The 26,943-nt window shown below is 44.5% G+C and overlaps 1 protein-coding gene across 2 annotated transcripts in view; it reads right to left on the bottom strand.

Annotated features, from left to right (window-relative positions):
• The window catches only part of LOC135225697 (kynurenine/alpha-aminoadipate aminotransferase, mitochondrial-like), a 153,999-nt gene that overhangs the window by 24,137 nt on the left and 102,919 nt on the right, over nucleotides 1-26,943 (bottom strand). For both annotated transcript variants that reach the window (XM_064265052.1, XM_064265051.1), the window contains exons 5-6: nucleotides 21,529-21,708; nucleotides 493-619 (exon numbers count right to left, since the gene is read on the bottom strand). In XM_064265052.1, coding sequence (XP_064121122.1) covers nucleotides 493-619; nucleotides 21,529-21,708 — 307 coding nt within the window. The remainder of the gene's footprint in view (nucleotides 1-492; nucleotides 620-21,528; nucleotides 21,709-26,943) is intronic.

Genomic DNA, 26,943 nt, shown 5'->3' with positions numbered 1-26,943 from the left:
GCCAAAAATGAACTCTTAATCTTTAAAACTAAGCGCGCTGTGATTTTTTGAAAAAAATATTTTTTCCGCTCCTGCGCTCACTCCGAGACCGCCTCGGCACACGGAAGACGATTTTTAATATACCCCTTCGGCGTTTAAGGGTTAATTTACAGCTTGGGAACATTACTGTATTTCTACCACTGCAATTAATGTACAGGTGTTATACATATAGTACTGTATTTCTAGAACTACTGCAAATGATATGCAGTAGCTTAACAGCATACTGTATTTCTAGAGCTAAATGTACAAAAGACAAGACAAAATGAAAGCCATAAACACCCTCACTTGCTCTGCTGGTGTTTCACAAGGCAGCTTACTGCCACTTGCACAGGAATCCTAAATTCTACTACAAATTGTTAGCCCCATGCCCATGACTCTACAGACAGTAATGAAGGCTCATCACTCATACATGCCATCTTAGATAACATTTTCCACAGTGTTCTAAGTACTAACCAGTGAGATGTCTTTCGGCAGCTTCCATCATGCTATCTCTCTGCTTCCGATAAAATTCCTGGACAGACTGGGTGTGCTTTAAAAATCCATCAATTCCCCAGATTCGTAACAATTCACTGATCATCACCTGTTCAGATACACAGCTTAGCAAGATATGATTAAAGAAATTTTAGAAAAAATCTATCATCATAAAAAAATCCACAATACAAGATGCATGACCACCATTTTCTACCTGAATAGGTTACAGTATTTTGATAGCATAGCTGCTGTTCATCCTCAAAGGAGCTACACTTTCATGGTCCCCCCAGGGCTCCATACAACAGACCAACCAATTACAAAACTCTCTCTTACAGTTGGTCTCAGCCAGAATAATGTTTGTTGGCACAGTTATAGAATACAGTGGTACCTCGACATACGAAAGGCTCAACTTACGAAAAACTCGAGATACGAAAGCAAATACGAAGATTTTTTTGGCTCTACATACGAAAATAGTTCAAGTTACGAAAGGTTGTTGCTGTAAAGTCCAGAGATTTGCCCGGACCACCGAGAACAATTTTAAAACTCGCGCCCCGCCAACTAAGTAAACTCGCCACCATCCTCCCGCTCTCCCATTGGTTCCTGATGCTAGTCAATTGAAAAACTTATTCCGTGTGTAAATTGAAAAACTTATTCATGCAATACATTTAATAAAAAAAAACATTATGTAAAGATAGAATAAAGAATAGAAATGAATGGTTATTATACTGTTTGGTAGTTTCAGTAGTTGAAGAGAGATGATGAAAATTTATGGCTTACTGTGAACTAGGAAAAATGATTGCTTGGCGATCGTTCGGTACTTGTAAGTGCTGGATGTAAACAGAAGTTTGGAAGCTTTTTTTTTTTTGTTTGATTGTTTATTATAGTTAATGGTTACTTAATAATTATTTGAAATGAGTGCATGCAATACATTTAATAAAAAAAATTGTGAATTAGATATCATAAAATATAAAATAAATCAGACTGCTATCATCGAAGCCAACAAATACGTATTTTTTAGAATTCTTCTTGTTTTAATATTACGTTACGTATATGTTTCATTATAGCTGTCAGTAACTCAGTATCTCCATTACGTAAAGATAGAATAAAGAATAGAAATGAATGGTTATTATACTGTTTGGTAGTTTCATTAGTTGAAGAGAGATACTAATGAAAATTTATGACTTACTGTGTCCTAGGAAAAGTGATTGCTTGGCGATCGTTCGGTACTCGTAAGAGCTGAATGCAAACAAACGATTGGAAGGTTTTTTTGTTTGTTTGCTTGTGTATTATAGTTAACGATTGACTAATAATTATTTTAAATGAGTACATACTGATTATTTATACATTTTATTGGCATATTCTAAGCTTTTAGCTTCTTAGGTTTAGATGTCAGAATCATAGACTAGGCTACAGTAGCAACTGCTAACATAGGCTAGGCTTATTGCTAAGGGACATATGCTAAAGTCCTAATATATGTAGTAAAAATGAGGTTGAACATTACATGCAGTTAAATATTACTCAAGTATGTACAGTGGTACCTCGAGATACGAAATTAATCCGTTCCGAGGTGGCCTTCGTAACATGAGCTTTTCATATCTTGGACCGCATTTTACATGTAAAATGGCTAATCCGTTCCAAGCCCTCCAAAAACACCCCAGTAAATTTCATAATAAAGCTAAATTGACCTATAAACAATGAAATACTACAACAATTTGGACCATTCAATATGATATTGTTATGATACAATAAAGTTTTATGCATACTTACCTGGCAGGTATATATATAGCTGTATTTTCTGAAGTCCGACAGAATTTAAAAAACTTCCGACACACGCAGTGGTCGGCCAGGTGGTTAGTACCCATTCCCGCCGCTGGGAGGCGGGTATCAGGAACCATTCCCATTTTCTATTCATAATTTTATTTCCACTGTCCCTGAGGGGAGGTGGGTGGGTACTTGAATATATATATATCTCGCCAGTTAAGAATGAACAAACTTTATTGTATCATAACAATATCATTTTGCTCATGAACTACCTGTCAGATATATATATCTAGTTGAACCACACCGTTGGAGGTGGGAAGGGACAGAATAGAAGGATTTTGGGACACAAATGCATGCAAATGATTTACATCTTGGTTCCACCTGTTAAGCATTAGCCGACTTCGTGATTACTGTCCATCACAAGTCCTGCTTCTGCTTTACTAGAGTTACCAGCGACGGTTAGAGACCCTATAAAAGCTATGGGGCACTCCAGATGATTCGGTCAACGAGCGGGGGCGTCGGACCCACAATGTGACTAGACCATATTGACCATACCATGAGGGCTAAGAAGAAAAAAATATATATATATATATATATATCACCACCTGACCAACCTAGCCAAAGTTAATGTGTGTTAACTAAGGCTCAGAGTTAAGAAGTCGCCGTTGTCAGCGACTCCACAACTAAATTAAGAGCTCTTCCTAACCATTTTCTACAGGATAGGATGAGTAGTACTTCTTGCCCCCAAGATTGTGTCTGCAGACACGTATGGCCCTAGCGAGCAGCAGATCTCATATGCCATCTTCACATCTCGCAGGGAGTGTGAATGTGAACACAGAGTTGCTTCGCTAAAACATGGTACTCAGGATGTTGCTGAGTGCCATGCTCTGTTGAAATGCTTCCGAGGCCGCGCCCTCACCTCGTGAGCATTCAGATAAAAAGCTTTCAAATCTTTGTGCAAACACAATGAAGGAGCATTTTTTGAAAGAACTCCTTAACCCTAAAACCAGGGTGTACTTCGATATGGGCAAGTCTGGTCTTTTTCGGAACACTGCAGATTGCCCGACTGACTTCGACTTTCTTGATTTTAAGTAGATAAAACTTGAGAGACCTGACAGGGCACAGGACTCTCTCTGGCTCCTGCCCACTAACTTGTGCCATCCTTCCTTCCAAGATCCTGGCCCAAGGACAAAAAGGGTTTCCATTCTTAGGCCATAACGAAAGGCTTAGAGAGCACACCTCCTCGTGTTCTCTAAAGCCAAAACTTGTGACGATGGCTTAAAATCTCACTAACCCTCTTTGTCGTATCTAGGGTGGTTAGAAGAAGGCCTTCCTGATCACATACAAGAAGTTAACAGGCCGGAGAGGTTCGAATGCTTTGACATCAAGAACTTCAGACTACGTCTAAGTTCCATATTGAAAGCTTCGATCCGGAAATGCACAGTCTGTACTAAAGTCAGGTGAACGACCAGTTGACCCGTCAGACGAATCAAGGACAGCAAGGCTGTACTCTGAAGACCAAAAGGCACTATTCTTAGCTGAAGGATGAGTGTCTGGACTGCCTGGGCGATTCAAACTAAGCAAACCTTGGGGGGTGTATCAACGCAACCCAAGGTCGTCCGCAATCGACTTCGTCAATAAGAAACTCAGGGCTACTATATGTCGCCTGATCTCGCACGAGTGTCTGACTCCGAGAAAACGGCGAGGCAAAAAGTAGAATGGTGAGTTAGAATCGAGATTCCACAGACCTCAATGATCGTGAAGGTCTTTGTTGTTTGACAGATGCAAATCTGTCAAACAACATTCTCTGTTGTCTGTTCGCACTAGTAGACTTTTCAAAACTTCTCGGCAACCGCTAGACCACTAGTAGTTCAGGTGATCTCCCCCACGTTCCCGTGGCGGTGGTACTTGGAACTCTTCCCGTTTTCCTCAGATTTTCTCTGAATCCTGTCTCCTGAGGGGAGGAGGGTGGGAATTTAATTATATATACCTGCCAGGTAAGTATGCATAAAACTTTATTGTATCATAACAATATCATTTTTATGCATGACACTTACCTGGCAGGTATATATATAGCTGATTGACACATTTGGAGGTGGGTCATAGACAGCAACATCGTCATAATTCAAAAATTTAACCAAATTTTTAGAACTATGTATTATGTTCCTTACCTGCTAAGGTAGCTGACTTCGTAGGTCCTGCCTTTTAACCTTGCTAACCTTAAGTAGCTCTCACTAGGATGTGACCTGTTTGTTGAGAAAGCTAATAACAAGGGTCTGACAACTGGACGGGACCAATTTGTTGACAGGAAACCCTAGCCCTCTCTTACCAGGGGCTAATAACAAGGGTCTGACAACTGGACGGGACCAATTTGTTGACAGGAAACCCTAGCCCTCTCTTACTAGGGGCATTCATGCTAGGATAAGTTAGACCACCTGAACCACACACAAAGCTAACGTAACACAATCCACTTCACATACTGAAGCGGAAATAACCCTCTCAGACAACCATAAAAAGAACACCACTTAATTAAAATACCTAGCATGTTAGTAATCTATCGTTGCTGCCGTCGATCGAGACGATTCGTACGGACTTTTGCAATCCTGTAACGAACCTCTAGATGATCATTACATTCTACGCCTGTTGTTATAATAGGCTCTTTCTCGTAAACTCGAGCAGGGACCGAGAGAAGATACTTCTTAACATATGAGAGCGCTGTGGAATATCAGAGTTGATGTGGACCACTGGTTCCAAAAACTCGTTTCGAGGACTGGAGGGACGACCGCATTGCATTACTTCTTTTAGATTAAGATCCAGGATATCTGAACACTATCCAGATGTCCGGCACCTTCTTTCTATCATGACGCACTGAGAGATGTTCAGAATAATTCCCAGATCTTGAATAATATTCCAGTTTCCCGGTAGGAAAAAACTGCGGTCTGAATTGCAGTCTATTCGGGGAAACAAACTTCTTCAGGAAGGAAATGGTCCCCAGCAAGCTCATCCATTCCCTCCCCGAGTATGCTTAGTTTCCTATAAGGCTGCGCTTTGCCTAAGCAGGAAAGCATAAAAAAGTGCCATGTTGCGGTAGACTCGTAGTTCTATACCGTGAGGTAACGAGCACCGAAAGGATTAAGAGATAACTCTATTGAACATAGTACGGCAAAACTAATGCAACGTTTATTCATTCACGTAAGAAATCCCCACAATCTTAGGCTAAAGTACGTGATTGCATGACAGAGATACAGTTAGTCAGTCAATCCCGCAGGAGAGACGTAACCGCCAGCACAGAGATACGGTTAGTCAGTGAATCCCGCAGGAGAGAGAGACGTAACCTACCGCGCATGACAGCGCACGATCTGTTACTGGCTCGGTTGGAACTTGGACAGTCAGGCACAGCAGCAGCCAGCAGCTTACGAACGTCGTCTCTTAACTTTATGTCTGGGTTGCCAGCTACCCTATTCTACGAAGAAATAGGTCCGTTATTTTTTGAACAAAAAGAGACTCTCAAGCTGGTATATTAAGCGAACCAGAAAACGCTAAATATATAGATGCGTTTGTGTCGTCAGAACACTACCATACAACGGTAAAAGATAAATCGGAAACTCCTGGAAGGCTGCCGGGAGTGACGATTAAATGTCATTAAAATAGTAGACAATAGACCATACTCGGTTGCCATCCGAAGAAGGCAAACTACAGCAAGCGTGTATGACTTGAACCAACCAGTAGTAAAATAGCGCAAGGCAAAAAATTTTATTATATTACAATAAAGTTTGTTCATACTTACCTGGCAGACATATATGTAGCTGAATTCGGAAATACAGCTACATACATATCTGACAGGCAAGTTTCATGAACAAAACTTAGAGAATCGAAGCAGACATCTCAAGCTTCTTAAGATACTGGACATAAGCGTTCATTGACGTAGTCTACAAGTCTATTTCTTGTACGAGTCTGCGAATGAGGAAGGAGAGCTCTTCCGAACCTTTCCTTATTCGCTTACGCAATATCCAGTTAATGAGATGTTTGTCAATCTATCATCTGAAAAACCTTTCAGATGGTCTAAAAAACTTTAAATTTATTGACAGTATGGCAAAGGAAGTCCTGTCTTGCGCTTTCCTGAAGAGCGTCCTTTTTGATGAGTGCCTTTGCAAGAATCCTATTGAACGTTGCCGAAAATCCTGACGTTCAGGACGTCGAGTCTTTACATATCCCGTAACTGTCTTATCTCAAAGTCTTGACTGAGGTAGAGAAAACGAGATCTTCCCTTGAGCTTCCCTTAACTCCATCCACCTTTGCGAAAAGCAATATAATATTGACAGAGACCTCTTGAATTCCTGAAACCCGAGGTCTTGCTGGGTTTCAAAGACGAAGTTCTGTTCACTTTCTTGAGGCTCAAATCTTAAACAAGATCTTGAAGAGTTCAACAGAAACGTTCTGGTGCGCGCTCGGCTCCACTGGCGAGGACGCTCGAAAAGTCTGGTGCAGGGCGGGCTCGGGCGTCCACAGACGAGGACGCTCGGCGTCCACTGGCGAGGACGCTCGCGTCCTGGTGCGGCCTCGCGGCCACTGGCGAGGAGCTCGGCGTCCACTGGCCATCCGAGCGTCCTGTTCAAGCCGATCGTCCCAATGATCGTGCAGAAAAGCGTCACGCTCCTGACAGGCGTCAAAACAAGCGAGAGAAACTGCCTTGTTTTTTCATATTCTTGGTGGAAAGGATTACACGTGATCAGGCAACTTTCGCCTTCTTACTTCTCACTGAAACCACATAACGAGGGGAGAGGGGTACGTGAAGCGTCCTCTTCTATAAAGCTTCTTAGAGGGCGCGAGTCCTTCCGAGAGCTCCAACCCTTGTGCGAGAGGACGCCTCGGAGGACGAGAAGCAATCCTTCAGGATTCGTGCATGTGCACGCACTTTGGCAGTCTGGGGATTTTCATCAGAAACTGCCGAAGGCACGCCAGATCGGTGGGGTTCCCTGTAACCCTCCTTCGGCTTTCGACATGCCCTCTCCCTTGGTTCTGGGAGCTCGACAGAGGTCTAGACCTAGAGGCGTTACAGGGCCGATCTGACGCACCCTCCACTACACAAGGGGCACTGTCACTGCACTTAGCCACTTCACTATTGCTCTCTAAAGCACACACTTTCGATTCTAAGTTACGAATCGAAATAGTATAAGAGAAAGGGCAATAACCTCTACAGACACTGTTTTCGGGCCCGAAGGCAATATTACAGGGTTAGGCGTAACAAAAATAGAAGTAGAACTCTTTACAATGAAGGAGAGCGATCACTCTCGCAGACATAGTCATAACCCGTAGGCCATACTACAGCGTTAGGCAAAATAAAGTCTACCGGAAGGTTAGCAGTATCACTACCCTGGCTTTCGTAATTGATTAATTGCGTACATACTAAACAAACTTTTTCCTTACGGAATTAGACACGTTTACTGATTAATTGCGTACATACGAATCATACTTTTTTCCTTACGGAAATAGACATGTTTACTATTAATTGCTCCCCCAAGTGCGGAACTCCCGAAGCTTTTCGGTAGCCCCACTTTATCTTTGCAGACAACCCCGTCTGAAAACTAGCCTAACTAGATTCAGATATCTTATGCAAAAATGAATCAAATTCAAATCAATTTAAGATAGCGTATGTCTAGCCACAAATCCAAGTAAATAAACTAAAAGACAATTAGGATACTTAGCGGCAAATGAAGTTTCCAAAATCTAAGCCGGAGGTACTGAAAACAGGTGTTTCAGTACCGGCGACAGAAATTTATGAATAGAAAATGGGAATGGTTCCTGATACCCGCCTCCCAGCGGCGGGAATGGGTACTAACCACCTGGCCGACCACTGCGTGTGTCGGAAGTTTTTTAAATTCTGTCGGACTTCAGAAAAATACAGCTATATATATACCTGCCAGGTAAGTGTCATGCATAAAAACCTAACTTAATACGTACTGCTAATTAGTACCTGTATAATAAAGTGTATTAGTGTACATGGTATACAAGAAATACTGTACGTATGTAGTAAAATGTGGAAGCTTACCTTTCGAGTGAGGCTATCTCCGAAAGTGGCGACAGAGGAGGAGGACAAACATTAGATACGTACGTACACTTAACTTTACAAACACAAAAAAAAATGTAAAAAAAAACATACATAAACTAAACTTTACGAAAGACATTAACAAAACTGTAACACTTAACTTTGCAAAAAATGACAATTTGTTGAAAATGGCATTTTTCCTAACTATACAAACCTGAGGTCCTTTAACAATAGGATGTAGCTAGCGGCAGCTGGATAGGTCGTAAGCTTCGAACAAGGAGAAACGGTAGTTAACTGCTTGTCCGACAGTGCGCGTGCCGCACGCCTGGGAGGCGAAGAATCACTTTTGCTTTAGGCCCATGCAAAAAAACGCAGAGTGAGGGGTGGCATGAGGTGGGACTATATGTAAAGGACCTCAGGTTTGTATAGTTAGGAAAAATGCAATTTTGGACAAATTGTCATTTGTTCCGATACGTAATACAAACCCTTGGTCCTTTAACAATAGGAAGACTCACTTCTTGGTGGGAGGAATCTGAGTTTTTTTGTGAACAGACTGGTGTTCGCCCAACCTTGGAATGCCTCCCTGGTCGTAAGAGCGAGGGAGGGAGGGATCCAAGCCTCTGTCGATTGATCGGGGTGTGCACTGCAGGATCAATGGTCAGACCTCTGGACCAAGTAGTACAGTGGTACCTCGAGATACGAAATTAATCTGTTCCAAAAACGGCCTTCGTATCATGATTTTTTCGTATCTTGGAACACATTTTACATGTAAAATGCTAATCCGTTCCAAAGCCCTCCAACCCAACCCCCCAAAAAACACCCCAGTAAATTACCATTTCCAGGCAAATAAAAACACATGTTCTAGGGTTACGACGGAGGAAAGATGACTCCAAAAAGGCAAAATACTGTACATACTTGAGTAATATTCAACTGCATGCAATGTTCAACCCCATTTTTACTGCATATATTAGGACTTTAGCATGTGTCCCTTAGCAATAAGCCTAGCCTATGTTAGCGTTTGCTACTGTAGCCTAGGTATATGATTCTGACATCTAAACCTAAGAGCTAAAAGCTTAGAATATCCAATAAAATGTATAAATAATCAGTATGTACTCATTTCAAATAATTATTAATTAATCATTAACTATAATACACAAACAAACAAAAAACAAACCTTCCAATCGATTGTTTACATTCAGCTGTTACCTGTCTTACGAGATCGAACGAGCGCCAAGCAATCATTTTTCCTAGCAAGCCATAAATTGTCATTAGTATCTCTCTTCAAACTAATGAAACCACCAAACAGTATAATAACCATTCATTTCTATTCTTATTCTATCTTTACCTACTGGAGATACCGAGTTACTGACAGCTATATGAAACATGTATACGTAAACGTAATAATAAAAAAGAAGAATTCTAAAAATTACGTATTTGTTGACAGTCTGATTTATTTTATATTTTATGATATCTGAATTCCCAATTTTTTTTATTAAATTATTGCATGTCTACTCATTTCAAATAATTATTAAGTAAACTTTTAACTATAATAAACAAACAAAAAAAAAGCTTCCAAACGTCTACATCAGCACTTACGAGTATCGACGATCGCCAAGCAATCACTTTTACACAGTAAGCCATAAATTTTCATTATCTCTCTTCAACTACTGAAACTACCAAACAGTATAATAACCATTCATTTCTATTCTTTATTCTATCTTTACCTAATGTTTTTTTTATTAAATGTATTGCATGAATAAGTTTTTCAATTTACAGCAACCTTTTACAATAGAATACTTAAAGCAGAAGGGTAGAGGCTGACCAATAGGAGAGCAGGACCTTATGGGGTGACTAGCATCAGGAACCAATGGGAGAGCGGGAGGATGGTGGCGAGTTTACTCAGTTGGCGGCGCGGGAGTTTTAAAAATTGTTCGCTCGGTGGGTCCAGGCGAACTCTCGGGAATTTACAGCAACAACCTTTCGTATCTTGAAAACTTTTCGTATGTAGAGCAGTAAAATTTTTCGCATTGGCTTTCGTATCTCGAGTTTTTTGTAAGTAGAAGCCTTTCGTATCTCGAGGTACTACTGTACTAAGAGAGAGGCAAGCGTATCTCTTCGTACCAGCAAGCAAGAACTTGTTCCTGTTTGCAAGAGGCAACATAAGTTATGGGTTTGTCTCTTGTTGGCTTCCACTTCCCCCCCTTGTTGGGGGAAATGGTGGATAATTGCTCCCATCCCTAGTGAAAGAGGGATAGAATGGGGCTCTGTTGAGTAGCTCACCTGCATCTCGTCCTTATCCAGCATGGGTGACGACCGTATCTCTCTACCCACAAGGTAGAGGGGGAGAAAAAGATGGGAAGAGGAGCCAGTCACACTCTCATTCACTCATCCATTCTTACAGTACACCAGGGATCGATGCTGTTCAGTCTGCGAGGGTCTGGGTTCGCTACACAATGTTGTTGAGCAGCCACCATGGGTCCCAAGGAAAAAGATCCAAGGACCTGTGGGCAATATCCCGAAGGTAGAGGAGGTGCATGTGGTCTGGTTGGACCAGACCCCTGCCTTCAGTACCTGCGCCACGGAGAAGTTCTTGCGGACAAGCAGCATCTCCTTCGCATCGAAGGCGGTGAAGTCCATTAAGGGGGATTGTGAGGCTCGAACCGATCGTCAGGGACCGAAGGGTTCTGAGTCTTCACTACGAAGTTCGGTACGAAATCAAGCGTCACGGGTCCCCATCCCCTGGATGCTTGACTTCGCAAGAAAAGTCATGCAGTTCCCTCAGAGGAAAAGAAGGGAATAGTCGCATGACCTATCCCTCTTCTCGACTTCGGTGATGTCCAGTACCCATACTGGTCTATCCGTCTGCAGTGAAGTGTCTCGCATCTTCCTATCCCCATGCAGCGAAGTCTTCTTCTCGGTAGTGGATAGGACACCGACACTCCATGGTGGGTGTCGATGGTATGGGTTACTGGGACAAGCTATTAGGACAAAGTAATGATTGATCTGGAACAACCGAATTAAGTCCACAGCGTAGTTTCGTAACTGACTCGTGGGCGCTCTGACAGCTGCCGACTGACTGTTCGGTAGTGAGGCAAGTTGTCCAAGCATCCGAGTAAGTCAGTGACCTTCGCCCTTTGAAGGGTTATGCCGAGAGACCAAACAAATAGTGTATTTGTTTGTCACCGATGCCTGACGGCGAGGTGATGATTCTCTTAAGGCATGTGCCCAACAGGCGAAAGTCAATTGCCTTCTAGAGACCGAGGTCCCTGAAGGCAAGACATTCTCATCGTAGTTGAATCTCCGCTAAGGAGAAACAACACTATGTGCCGTTGAAGACGAAGGTAGACATTGAATGCAACCTACGTCTTCACAAGCCAAATCGAGAGAAGGATTCTCAAGATTCTGAACCTGTGCTTACAAATGACTGAAAACGCTAACCGCTATTTCATTGCTGTCTGGTGAGGAGTCGTAGTTGCAATGAAACCGGGGCGCTTTTCAGTAATGAAAAACACAGGGGAGTACCGCCTGAAGAACTGCTTCTCATGGGCTGAACATTTGGAAGTAGAGCTGGCAGGTCGGGGAGTAGGCGATGTCTTCCGATACATCTGTTAATTCGGGATGAACAATTGCACACCTACGAATAAGAGATATTTTGAAGACAAACTCAGATATCTGCAAAAATCATTCGCATTATTGCAGTGCGATGCAGCGGGGAGACTAGTACAGACTTCTGTTACTGTGGTTCGGTAAACAGAAAGATGAAAGAGTCGAAGAGATATCTCTGTTGAAAATTCTTGCAATGTCGAAGGCGATGAAATCGAGTGTCACGGCAGTAGATGGTCATTCATGTATGCGAGAATCCCCGTTAATCAGGAGACCTAAGTCCATGATTGTTGGGCAGAGATACGGTTTGGTAGTCAATCAAGCAGGGGAGGGAGACATAACCGACCGTGCATCTCGGAGAGCCAGCTAATACAGAGTTGCCTCAAGGCAGTTCAATAGCAGTAGCTCTCGCTGACTCTTCATCCTGAGTTGCCAGGTAATCCATTCACGAAGGAATGCGTTCGGCTAGAACCGTTTGAGCATAAAGAAAAGATATGCTCAAACAATTATATTTGAAACGAAACGGATTTCGGTAAATACAAAAACCGAGTTGGTGTTGTCGTGACAATACCATAATTAACCAAAAGCGAAACTGGTAACTCCTGGGAGGTTGCAGGCAGCCCTGAGTTGCAGTTTAATTAATTAATCGTCTTGGTCGCAATCCGTAGATTTAACTACTGTATGTGCCTACACCCCGGACCAATCGACTGCTTAACAGAATCATGTCGTGAGGGTAATATACGTAGTATATTTGTAGGATTCTGTACAACGACCTCCATCCTAAATTCTTTTCCCTTCGAGAAATGAGAATAAGGATTGGAGATCGACCGCCTTCGATCTCTAATCAAGAGAGTGAAGGAGAAGTCTTCCCCGAAGGAAAGCTTCAATGGTGAACAGAATACCGAAGACGATAGTTCAAGCCAAACTGGATGTTCCCGTCCGTTCTTCTCTATCCAGGATTGAAACTGTGAGATATCTTCCTTCAGCGGCAGTCTTCTTCCAAACGCTAGAAATTCCAGGAATTCGAGCACTCGGCGAGGTTCCTGATTATCGTAGTAACAATTATCGGAATTCTCGTCTAGCTCACTTTGTTTGGACGTGGTTTCGCCTACGTGTTTGGAGATCGTAAAAACTTCGAACACTGAGTGCTAGAGATTCTGCAGAATTCTAAGTACTCGGCGAAATCCCCACCAAATTCGTTAAACGATTATCAGTTGGTGGTCCTCTCGATTCCCGTAGAAATTGGGGATGGGGAAGGATCCGTCCTCAACGACTGGGGCTTACGTAAGGTAGGACCCGAAGGTCCCCCTGGTAGCACAGTCCCCAGCGTGGAATCCTACAGAGAAGTCTCTGTAGGGTCCCTCCCCTTTCCCTCGTAGCCGTAAGGAGAGAGGGAATGGGTAAGGAATTGGATACTCGCTCGCCTTCCCAGCGGAACTAGCAGCTGGAGAAGAGAAGGAGAAGCCATCACCTTGCGGCGATGTCCTCTCAGAGTCTGGAAAAACGTATCGTCAGAAAACCGTTCCCCCCCCGCCCCCCAAGAAGGGTTATGAACTCGCACTGTAGGTAAGGATCTGCCGCCACTGTCAACGTTGTCTGGGTGGGGCTGATTGACACCTGACAGGAGAGAGCCGATACCGTCCTCTGACTAATTCCAGTCCTCGTCGAGGTCGAAACTTCTCAGGAGGACCTGGGGGGGGGGGGAGGGCTGCAATACTCTGTAGAAACGCCGCTGTCGCAGTAGAGGAAGTGGAATTAGCTGTTCGACCGGCTAGACCTGAGCGAGCCATCTTGTCCGGAGACGAGAGGCTCTACCTGGTCCAGACGAGTCGAGAAGCTCCAATCGCGGCAAGCCCACCATCAGTCTGGGTTCCCTTCTTCGGGCTGCAGACGACTTGAGCCGTGACGACGGGCTCTGCTGGTGGGAGCGGCAATGTTTCCCCGAGGTCGTTGTGCTGGCGAATCAGCGCAATAACCTCAGTACAGTTCCTCTGGATCTCGGAAGTCACAGCATCTTGCAGAGTAGGACCGTCAAGCCCCTCGAACAAGAGCATATTCCGAGAACCTTCCCCTTAAGGAGGGGGAACTGCGATAGACCCCTCTCGGATTCCTCCTGCCCCTTGCGCGTACGTCCTGGTCGGTCCGAAGATCGTACCTGGTACTTACGGCGTCGTGACGGGATCGTGCGGGGCATGCCCCTCACGATCACCCCGCTATGCCTCGCTCTTCCCGTTGCAAACCGAGAAGTTGCAGGCACGGGAGAGGAAGAAATGAACCAGCAGGCTTGGAGGGCTGTTCAGGCGATCGCCAACTTACAGGCCTAGTCGAGCCATTTCCCTGGGAAAAACGGCTGGACCAAGAACAGCGGCCCCGATCTCGTGTGCAGAGGAGCTGCCGCTGGTCCCCCTATCTGCCCGGTCCCTATGGGAGCAGCGGTCAGGAGACCTGCAGAGACCAATGTCGCGGTGAGACAAGTGCGTGTCCTCACGGCGCGTCATACCGCTGGTACCAGCCGAGGCTGGCGCCAACGATCTGGAGGGGGGACCTCTTCCCAGCCTCAGCCCGTGGCTGGTCAGGGACAGTCATGTCTATCCGGGTTACCAGCTGGTCGCTGCGAGAGCGGCCGCTGGCCTGGCGAGAGTCACCTGAGCGGGCCGCTGGCCTGGTGAGAGTCATGAGCGGCTGCTGGCCTGGCGAGAGTCACCTGAGCGGCTCTCCACCAGCTTCTGCTCTGCTCCCTGCGCGTCCTGGGCGGCAACGAGCGAACTCTGGCGCCAAAACTTTGGCTGTACAGTCTCCCGCGAGAGATCGTACACTCGGAACCTCTCGCGAATGAGAGACCGAGCCGGAACCTGGCGTAGCGGCAGCGCCGCTAAACCCAGGCGAGAAAGTACCGGTGTTATCCGGTACCCCTCTGGTCCCCGCCTTCTTCTTCCTTGTGGAAGGAGAGACGGGCCCTGTTCCCAAAAGAGCAGGAGGACCGGCAGAAGAACCCCCCCGTCCCACTCCCGTGGGACGGGCCCTTAGAAGTTCCCGAAGGAGCCTTCTTAGGGGGAAACCCAGGTTACCAGCTGGTCGCTACGAGAGCGGCCGCTGGCCTGGCGAGAGTCACCTGAGCAGCTCTCACCAGCCTTCTGCTCCGTGCCGCGGTCTTGGTGCCGAGCGAACTCTGGCGCCAGAACTTTGGCTGCACAGTCTCCCGCTCGGAATCTCTCGCGAACGAGAGACCGAGCAGGAACCTGGCGTAGCGGCAGCGCCGCTAACACCAGGCGAGGAAGTACCGGTGGTAACCAGTACCCCTCTGGTCCCCGTCTTCTTCTTCCTTGTGGAGACCCTGAATACAATTGTACGTTGGAGCACCAAGAGCCCTCCTCCACGCTCGACAGTTCGGGCGAGGAGAAGGACCACCCGGATACTCCTCCCCCCCCCGAAGGAGAAGGTGCCATTCGTGGGAGCTGAGCAGGGGGGCAGGAAAGAAGACGAAGAAGCGGTTACCAAGGGAGTCGCCGGGAGTAGCTTTCCGACGACTTCTTGGCAGGCCTTCGCTTCCCCCTGCTCCCGCACAGCATCCACTGCACCTACACCAGCAACGCTACGGCGCGAGAGCAAATGCGCCCTCTGCCACCGAGGGCAAAAAAACAAAGATTAATTCCCGGTATGAGCGGGAACTAATCCATAATGAATATTGATGCAATGAAATAATATATAAAAGTGAAACAGAATACTGCACTTGCGATTCACTTTCACACAATATAAAAGGGGAAGGATCAATTCCCGGGTAAGAGCGGAAAACTTGATACCATAATCAAATAATATATGAAAATGAAAAGAATACTGCTTCTTGTGTTCACTTTCATACAAATTAAAGGGCTCGTGCCGCGAGCATTCGCGCCCTCGGCCCCGAGCGCACAGGGCAAAATATAAATGAAAAAGAGTACTGTACTTACAAGTTTCACTTTCACAATTTCACCCAGAAATAAACGACTCGGCACGAGAGTGCTCCACCCTCGGCACCAAGAACATTATTCATGAGGATCAACTTCAGGAAAGAGCGGAAAACCGCCGCATCTACGGCGATAGCTCCATTTCTTGACTCAATTTATTTAATTAATGAAAATGAAAATAGAGTACTTACAATTTAATTTTCAAACCAAACAAACCAGTAGTGGAAAAACACAATATAAACAAAGCATACGACGATGAAGCGGGCAGAGAGCAATGACGAACACGTCTTCCACACACGCGGCCTAAAGCAAAAGTGATTCTTCACCTCCCAGCGCGCGCGGCGCGCACTGTCGGACAAGCAGTTAACTACCGTTCTCTCTTGTTCGAAGCTTACGACCGTTCCAGCTGCCGCTAGCTACTTCCTATAGTTAAAGGACCGAGGGTTTGTATTACGTATCGGAAAAAACTAAAATTAAAATTTTTTTCTTTTTTTATTTTACATTTTTTTTTTTACTTTTTTTATTACTTTACGTACATCACAAAAATTCAACTTCATCATCATTTCAACTTTCTGCTTTTTAAATATCACTTGGTTCTTCCTTTTTGCGTACTCCTGCTAGTACTAAAAGGTCTCTTAAAAAATAACTATCCAAGGAAGATTGCTTCTGCCTACTTTTCACAATGTTCTTGAAATGACTCAGGGAAGCGTCATAGAACTGCGCAAGCATACGACCTGTGTAAGCTTTTCGGGGTGTCTTTTTTTCTACAAATGATTGCACTTTATGAAAAGCGGCTAGAACATCCTTAATTTCTGCTGTTGTCATAGGGTTGTCCTCCTCCTCTTCGCCGCTGCTAGAGAACTCCTCTTGAACGACGTTATGTTGCATGGCCTCAAACTCCTTCAAGTCATCCGTCGTAAGGTCCTCTTTGGTGTTCCTCGAGAAGGTCATTGATGTCGTCCTCGTCGACGACCAGCCCCATGGACTTGCCGAGTGCAATGATCTCGTCAAGATCTGGTTGCAAACAGTTTCAGGATCGTCAACTGTTCTGAATCTGCAGCACCAGCTTCGCCCACGTCGAATCCCTCGAAGCCTTGGGCGGGTACGGCATCAGGCCAGAGTTTCCTCCCCGAGGAATTCAAGGTTCGCCTCGAAACCTCCTGCCAAGCTTGGTCAATGAGTCGGATGCATATCAACAACATCGAAATGCTCCTTCCAAAATTCACGCAAGGTGAGGTTTGTGGTATCGGTGATGTCGAAACATCTATTGAAAAGATGTTTCGTATACAGCTTCTTAAAGTTCGATATCACTTACTGGTCCATGGTTGGAGGAGAGGGGTGTGTTAGGCGGAAGTTAAAGACCTTGATGAAGGAATATTCTGCTAGGATATCTTCCTCGAGGCCAGGAGGGTGAGCAGGGGCATTGTCCAACCAAAACCAGCAGGCATTTCAGAGCGAGGTACTAATTCTCTTCCAAGAATTTCTTCACTGTCGGCCGAACACAGATTTACACACTCCGTGAACAAAAGCCCTCTTACCCAGGCTTTCGCATTAGCCCTCCACATCACTGGAAGCTTCTCCTTAAGCACTTTGTGGGCCTTGAAGGCTTGAGGAGTCTCAGAATGATAGACCAGTAGGGGCTTCACCTTGCAATCCCCACTGGCGTTCGAACAAAGTGCGAGCGTAAGCCTGACTTACATAGGCTTATGCCCGGGTAGCTTCTTCTCTTCCTCCGTGATGTACTTCCGACGAGGCATTTTTTTCCAAAAAAAGGCCAGTCTCATCACAGTTGAAGACTTGCTGAGAACTGTAGCCTTCCTTGGTCATCATCTCGTCGAACGTCTTTTTAAATGCTTCGGCCGCTTTCGTTTCCGAGCTGGCAGCCTCCCATGCCGCACCACCGAAATGGATGCCAGTCCGCTTACGGAATTCTCGAACCACCCATGCCAAGCCTTGAAGTCTCGTTGGCGTTGATGTCCCTTCTCATCTGTTGTCTTCGGCCTGGGCAATCAAATCGCCGAAAATAGCGCTGGCCTTGTGAGAGTTGCCGTCTCCGTTATCGTATCGCCAGCGATTTCTTTGTCTTTTATCCAGACAAGAAGCCTTTCCATCTCGTCGTGCACGTGGGTCCTCTTGCTGGACAAAATAGTGACGCCCTTGGAGGTGTAGCTGCTTTGATGGCATCCTTCTGCTTAAGGATGGTGCCTATTGTCGATGGATTTCGGTCGTATCCCTTGGCGATCACACTCAATCGCATACCAGCTTCATACTTCTGATAAATCTCCATCTTCGTTTCCAAAGAGAGCATCCTCTTCTTTCCGTGAATTTCAAGTTTCTTGGGACCCATGACTATGTATATACTGTACGTAAATTGTATGTAGTACGTATAGGTATGGAGTAAAGTTCTCACACAACACGATAAAGTATACTACTACAACGAAATCACTAACAAATTTACGTTAATAAACGAAATCGTTAGAACGAACGAATACCGCGTGAGTATGATACAGATGATGCCGTGCAGTGGCCGAAGAAGCACGCCGCTACGTAGTAGATGCATGATGGGAGGGATGCTGACCAATAGGAGAGAAGGCTCTCATGGCGGTGACTAGCATCAGGAACCAATGGGGGGGAGAGAACAGGAGGATGGTGGCGAGTCTACTCAGTTGGCGGCGCGCGAGTTTCAAAATTGTTATCAGTGGTCACGGCGAATCTCGGACTTTACAGCAACAACCTTTCGTATCTTGAGCAATTTTTCGTATGTAGAAGCCGTAAAATTTTCATATTAGCTTTCGTATCTCGATTTTTCGTAAGTGAGCCTTTCGTATCTCGAGGTACCACTGTACAATAATTTTACCTTTTTGGAGTCATATTTCTTCCGTTGGATCGGCGTCGAACCCCAGAACAATGAGTTGTAGGCCTGGAAATATAATTTACTGGGGTGTTTTTGTAGGGCTTGGAACAGATTAGGCATTTTACATGTAAAATGCGGTTCAAGATACGAAAAACTCATGATACGAAGGCCGCCTCGGAACGGATCAATTTTTGTATCTCGAGGTACCACTGTACATATATAAAAGATTCAGGACGGGAGAGCTCTATGTCTTACTCGTACAGATGTGATGTGACAACAACATAAATTGGCACCCATTTTCATTACAGGCCAGGTCTGTACAAGATAAATGTTCACCCCAGTCCCATAACTTTTTGCCAGTAAAAGTACATAGGTTTGAGAACTCATAGTGGCTACCAAAAACAGGTTTTCCTATGTCAATACCTGTAATTTGATAGCCGCTGTTCATTCTCAAAAGGAGCTTACAAAAGAAATTGACAGGTGATGAAACGGCTTAGCTCATAATAATTAGATCCAAACAACCCAGATTAAATTTTGTTCTGAGGTATATTCACAGATTATTAACCATTTTCTTTATTCCAGATATATTCATTGGCTTTGGCAATAAAGAGCAGGGAACAGGAGACAGCACACAAACCAATATATGCATTATTCTTGTGGTTTGAAGGTGGCTTACCTAATTATGTTGGGTCTGGCTGCAGGATAATTGTGCTTTCACCAGCTCAGGAATACTGTCTTTAATAACCACTCCATATTGTCAGAATTCTTGGAAAATATTATCTCTGAAAAAGTTAACAATGTGCCCACCTTTTGGATGTCATGCCACTTAGGAAAGGAGGGTGGGTCAGCCTTTTTAAAGAGGGTATTGACATAGGAAAACCTGTTTTTGGTAGCTGCTGAGTTCTCAAGCCTATGCACTTTCCATGGCAAAAAGGTATGGGACTGGGGTGCATATTTATCTTGCACAGACCTCACCTGTAATGAAAATGGCCGCCAATTTATGTTGTTGTCACATCTGTACGAGTAAGGCGTAGAGACAAGGTAAACGTTGTAGGACAGGAGATAGAGCCCTCCAATCTTGAGTCCTTAAATTTTGTCACTGTGCCAACAAGTACTACTAAAATGTAAAAGAATTCTTGGTAATTGGTTGGTCTGTCTTATGGAGCCCTGGGGGGACCATGAGTGTTTAACTCCTTTGATGATGAACAGCAGCTATCAAAAAATTACAAATTTTCCAAGACAATTTGTATTTTACATAGCTACAAACCTGAGGTCAAAACAATAGCATAATTTCTGGTGCCTAGCTGGATCCGGTTAAATCGCAGATGAAAGCAAGGAATCTTGAGAGATCTGGCAACTTGTCGGATATCGGGTGAAGAATGGTCAAGGACCATGCATCTACACCACCGTGTCAATCTTCCCCAACTCAGGATGTCTTAGCAGACCTCAGGTTTATAGCTAAGAAAAATACAAATTGTCTTAGAAAACAAATTGTCATTTGTTCATACGTGAACAAACCTTCGGTCTTAACAATAGCATAGACTTACACTTGGAGGGAGGTACAGGACATCCTAAACTGGCTGTGGGGCTATCCACCAATCCAGCTCCAGATGAAATAACTTTTGGGGAGGGACTGAAGCCCGCGAGAAGCTACATAAATTGATATCTAACCACCCAGACACTGAGTGACGTACAATGATATATGGGAGAATCATTGCATAGGGAACCAAAGAGAAACTTTGACTGTTCAATAACAAACCAACAAACCAACACACCAGGGTTTGTTACCATTCCCAACTCCCCTTTGCCAAGGAGCGGAGTATATGCTACTGAATAGAGGGTTGGATATTTGTATACCAGGCGACTACACTATCAGTATGACTACCTTACTCACCTGTATCAGACCAGTCCAGCGAATGACATGTCTATTCCTTAAACCCGCCCAAAGGAAGAAGGAAAGGTACAAGAGAAAGAAAGAGACCAACCAACTCACTCATTCTCTCATCCACACAATCATCTTTGGTAAGATACAAAAGTGCCCTGTTAAGGATAATGATGAGTCACACAACCTGTTGGGCAGCCACCACAGGACCCAGGGAAAACATGTCCATAGATCTGTGGGCAACATCCTTAAGATAGAAAGAGGTGAACGTGGACTGGCGTAACCAAGTACCAGTGCTCAGCACTCTAAGTACAACCAAGTTCTTTTTGAAAGCCAGAGAGGGACCAATACCCCTAATGTCATGTGCTCTAGCCTGTGCAGACATGGCGGCGGAATCATCAAGAGTCAAGTATGCCTGTCTAATGGCTTCCCGAATCCAAAAAGAGATAGTATTCTTCGACACCTCTTTCTTTGTACGCAGCACACACACACACACCCAAATCCAAAAAGAGATGGTATTCTTCGACACGTCTTTCTTTGTACGCAGCACACACACACACACACACACACAAAACACATGCGAAACAGGCAATGAACCGGGTAAAGGCCGAGAGAGGTCAACCAAAACCCTCGCCCAGGCAGTTAAGAAAAGACTGACATGTTGGCGTACATGCGTGGTCTTTGACCACTCTTCACCCGATATACGCACGCAATGCCAGATCTCTCAAGATTCCTTGCTTTCATCTGCGATTTAACCGGATCCAGCTAGGCGCTAGAAATTATCCTATTGTTAAGACCGGAGGTTTGTTTGCATATGAACAATAGGTTTTTCCTATATCAAAACTTGTTTTACATATATTTTCCTCAAAAATATGAATTTAATCCAGAATTCTGTTGTCATATTAAGGACTCACTGAAAAAAACATACCTGTGACATGGATGATGCATGAAGAATAGAAACTTGCTTGTGTAGTAGAATTCTCTGGACTAAAGGTTTAGGGCCTGTTACAAAGCCAATTCTGATGCCTGAACTTAGAACTTTTGAGAATGAGTCAAACCTTAAAACACGGCCTTCTGTGTCCATACTTAGAAAACTTGGAGGAAAATCCTGAGGAAAATTTAGAGGAGTAAGTTACTAGTATTATTAACCTTTATGTGAAAGAACAAAGAGAATTTCTTTCATAAATTTTATTCATTAAGCACAAATAAAAGAATTTCTCAGACCTGATCATCATCATATTTACAGGCAATACGATGCCTTGCAAGATTATGAAACAATTATGATGCTTTGGGTTAAAACGAAATGCATTATCAACAGAATAATGCATAGAATACTGTATTACTAGAAAGAGAAGTAACTTCAAAAAATCAAGCAGGATAAAAATTACTTTAATGGAAAAATAATAAGGATAAAAATTACTTTAATGGAAAAATAATAAAAAATATAACTTCAAATTGGAAAATTTACAAGCACTTTTACTAACAACATTAATGCAATTTTTGCTTCATTAGTATCTAACAGTTTCTCTTGTTCCTTACCCTTTGAAACAATGGTTTAATGGCAATTCAAAGACTCGTTATAAATTTATTTTATATTATGTCCATGGATTTTCTGAACTCTGAATTACTCAGCATTACAAAAATTACCACTTTTTCATGTTTTTTCTTAATCACAAGACAAAAGTTTCTGGTGCCTGTATAGCTTGAATATTCCATACAGGAATTTTGGAAAAATCATCACACTGACACCTTCAACTTAAACCTAAGCAAGATCTATGAAAACCCTCGTTTGTTTGCTTGTTTGTATGGTGTTTTTACGTTGCATGGAACCAGTGGTTATTCAGCAACGGGACCAATGGCTTTACGTGACTTCTGAACCATGTCAAGAGTGAACTTCTATCACCAGAAATACACATCTTTAACACCTCAATGGAATGCCCAAGAAGTGAACTTGCGGCCACCGATGTGGCAGGTAGGTCAAGACCATACCGATCATGCCACTAAGGATGAAAACCCCTTGTTGTCATGGGATATCCATCTTCATATAAGTGAAGATGAATCAGGATACAATAAGAGAGAGACGCAACCTAGCTTCTACTGGTAATGCTTTAGAGTCTCTTGCCTCACTCATGCATCCACAACTGTGGCTTTTCTTCTGGGGGAAGTTTCTAGTTCTTTAACTTTATGGTCTTCAAGAAGAGTGAGGAGCTGCAACCTACCAAGAGATACTTATCAGATTTAACACATTTTTAACTCTGGCATTCACAAATACAACATGGGCCTATGACTGTTACAGTTCAGCTAATGCATATACACTAGTTTCCTGTTTTTAGTTCAATTATGACATTCCTTTTTGATTTGATCTTATTCTATCATTTCACTTTGTATTTATCACCTTTACTCCACCATTTCACTTGACATTAAGCACACTTATGCATCCTTTTTTTCTTGCAGAAGTTTCTTTTTTCCACAAAAAATCAAAGCCTAATGGTGAGGGGCATTATTAATCATGAAGAGGCCTAATTTTCATCCTAATGCCCCCAAACATGTACATATTCTCATGTCTTAAAGTAAGAAAGGGCAGAATAACTAAAAGCAACTGTTATCAAATGCCTTTTCAATCAGCAGTAGGTAGAAAAATGATATGTTAAACTACAATAAAGTTTTGTACATACTTACCTGGCAGATAAATACTTAGCTATAGTCTCTGACGTTCCCAACAGAATTTCAAATCTCGCGGCACACGCGACAGGTAGGTCAGGTGGTCTACCTTACCCGCCGCTGGGTGGCGGGAGTATGAACCAATCCCATCTTCTATTCAGATTTTCTCTTCCACCTGTCTCCTGAGGGGAGGCTGGGTGGGCCATTAACCGTATATATCTGCCAGGTAAGTATGTACAAAACTTTATTGTAGTTTAACAATATCATTTTTGTACATGAACTTTCCTGTCAGATATATACTTAGCTGATTGGCACCCTTGGTGGAGGGTAAGAGACAGCTAAATAATATAGAAAAGGGAAACAACTGGTGTTGTAGGATATAAAAACCTTGGTTCTTACCTGTTCAGGCAGAAGACTTCATTGATTACTGTCTCTGCCAGTCTGCATTGCCTGGAGAGCTACAGCGAGGACGTGACCTGTTGCTGAAAGACTCTTGGATAGAATCCAAGTAGGATCCTGTCATGGGAACTCGTCCGCTTACTTAACAGATCCTAACCACTACTACCGCAAGGAGCCAAAACCATCAGACCACCTAACCAAACTAACTAGGGTTAGTTACTACGACAAGAAGAGATGCTTCCCTGCATCCTCTTCAGACAACCATAACCAACAAAGACAAAACAAGGGGTAAAAATATAAAAGCCTAACAAGGATAAGTTCCGCTCCCTGCCCCAGCACCGAATCCTCCGATACGTAAGGGCCTAAGGTGAAGCATTTGTCATAAGTAATTTTCACATCACGCAAGTAGTGGTTTGCGAAAACCGAGTGGCATCTCCAGAAGGTTGCCTCCATAAGGTTCCGCACAGACATATTTTTGTTAAAAGCCAGCGAAGTGGCAATGGCCCTCACTTCGTGGGCCTTCACTTTAAGAAGCTTAAAATGATCCTCATTGCATAATACATGCCGCTCCCTTTTATAAGGCTTCTAAGAAGAAGGACAGAGCAATCTTCGATAGTGGTCGACTGGGGGTCCCTCACGGAGCACCAAAGGACCTCTTGATTGCCCTTAAGTTGCTCTTTCCTCTTCAAATGATGTTTTAAATATTCTCACCGGGCAAAGAGTCCTCTCAGGCTCTTCCCCTACGAGAGAAGGGCTAATCCTCGAATCTCGAAGCTTCTGGACCACGGATTTGATGGGTTCTTGTTCTTTGCTAGGAATCCGGGGAGGAAAGAACAAACCATAGACTGTTCTTTAAAGCCAACCTTGCACTCAATGGCTTGAAGCTCACTCACCCTCTTGGCGGATGCTAGAGCCATAAGGAAAAGGTCCTTTTGGTCAGATCCTTGAACGAGGCTGATCTAGGGGTTCAAATCTAAACAAGGCTGATCTAGGGGTTCAAATCTAAACAAGAAACTGAAGTACCATGTCCGATTCCAATTAGGTGTTTCTCGATGACTGCTTTTTAGTTGTTTCAAAAGACCTAATCAGTCATGCAAGTCTTTATCTTCTGAGATATTGAGGACCTCTGTGTCTAAAAAACTGCCGCCAACATACTGCGGTATCCCTTAATTGTAGATACCACCAGACCACATTCTTCCTTAAAAAGAAAAAGGAAGAAATCAGCAATTTAGGTCACAGAGGTACTGGAAGAGGAAACGTTCTTCCTCTTGCACCAACGTCTGAAGACATCCCACTTCGACTGGTATACTTGTAAGGTGGAAGACCTCCTAGCTCTTGCAATTGCTTTAGCAGATGCCGATGAAAAGCCTTTCGCTTTGACCAGACTTTGGACAGTCTGAAGCCAGTCAGACTGAGAGCGAGGAGGGAGATTTTTGTGATACCTGTCGAAGTGGGGTTGTCTGAGTAAATCGTTCCTTAGAGGGAGCGATCTTGGAAGGTCCACTAACCATTCCAGTACCTCTGGAACCATTCTTGGCCGGCAAAAAGGGAGTGATTAATGTCATCCTCGTTGAATCTGACTCTGCGAACTTTTTGAGCGTTATTCCCAGAATCTTGAAGGGAGGAAACGCGTAAACATCAAGCCCCTTCCAGTCTAGAAGAAGCGCATCGATCCCTATCGCCCCTGGATCCGAGATGGGAGAGCAGTATAGATCCAGTCTCGCATTTCTTGAGTGGCAAAGAGGTCTATATGCGGCCTGCCCCACAACTTCCACAGGCTCTGGCATACATCCTGATGAAGTGTCCACTCCGTGGGAAGGACCTGCTCTTTCCTGCTGAGGAGATCTGCTCTTACATTCCTCTCCCCCTGTACGAATCTGGTGAGAAGCCTGATTCTCCTTTCTTCGGCCCACAGAAGAAGGTCTCTTGCTGTTTCGTACAGAGAGAAGGAATGCGTCCCCCCGTTTCCTGATGTATGCCAGAGCTGTGGTGTTGTCCGAGTTGATCCGAAACTATGGAGTCTTGGACGTTGGACTCGAAGGCTTTTAGAGCCAACCACACGGCCATCAATTCTTTTCTGTTGATATGCCAGGTCACCTGGTCCCCCACCCAGGTACCTGACACCGCTCGGGTTCCCAGAGTCGCCCCCGAACCTGTCTCCGACGCGTCGGAGAACAACACTATGGGTTGGGGTTCGGGATTGCAGAGACAGGCCCCTGAGCAAACTTGTTTTGGGATCTGTCCACCACACGATTTCTCCTTGATCTGCTGAGATATGGACAGGGAGAACGTCAAATCCTGAGAACGACGCTCCCAATTCTGATGAAGAAAGAATTGGAGCGGTCTCAGGTGCAACCTTCCTAGGGAAATGAATTGCTCCAGCGAGGAGAGCATCCCCAACAGACTCATCCACTCCCTCGCCGTGCATACTTCTCTTCCCTAAGAAGGCTGTTACTTTCTCGAGGCCTCGGGCTATCCTTTCCGGAGACAGAAAAGCCCGAAAACTCGAGAGTTCATCCGGATCCCCATATAAATGCACTCTTGTTTGGGTATTATGCTTGATTTCTGGAAATTGACTAAAAGCCCCAAAGAACTCGTCAATTCCAAGGTTATCTGTAAGTCCTCCAGACAACGATCTTTCGAATTGGCCCTTATAAGCCAATCGTCTAGGTACAGGGATATCCTCACCCCTTCCAAATGAAGCCGTTGAGCTACATTCCTCAAGATTCCCGTGAACACTTGGGGGGGCCGTCGTAGAGGCCGAAGCACAGAGCCCTGAATTGATATACTCTTCTCCCCCCATCATGAACCTGAGAACAAACTTCCTCGAGGAAGGATGGATCGTACATGGAAGTAAGCGTCCTGTAAGTCCAAGGACATCATCCAGTCCCCTGGACGAAGGGCTGCCAACACCGAAGACCGTGGTCTCCATCGTAAACTTTTTTTTCTCTACAAAGAAGTTCAGGGCGCTTACGTCCAAAACCGGTCTCCATACCCCGAGGATTTCAGAACTAGGAAAAGGCAGTTGTAGAAGCCTGCTGATTGAAGGTCCGACACTAGTTCGATTGCCTCCTTTTCTAGCATCTGATCTACCACTAGACGGAGGGCCTGGTTCATGATGGGGTCCCTGTACTTGGCCGTCAACTCCCTTGGGGTGGTCGTCAAGGAGGTCTTGAGGTGAAAGGGATGAGGTAACCCCTCTTATGATTGATAGGGTCCAGGAAACCGCCCCAATCTGGGCCCAGACTTCTGCAATCTTTAACAGCCTGGCATCACCATTGTT

This window comes from Macrobrachium nipponense, chromosome 13 (assembly GCF_015104395.2).
Source record: "Macrobrachium nipponense isolate FS-2020 chromosome 13, ASM1510439v2, whole genome shotgun sequence".
In the NCBI taxonomy this organism is placed as follows: Eukaryota; Metazoa; Arthropoda; class Malacostraca; order Decapoda; family Palaemonidae; genus Macrobrachium; species Macrobrachium nipponense.
This window is presented reverse-complemented; position numbering and strand designations above follow the sequence as displayed.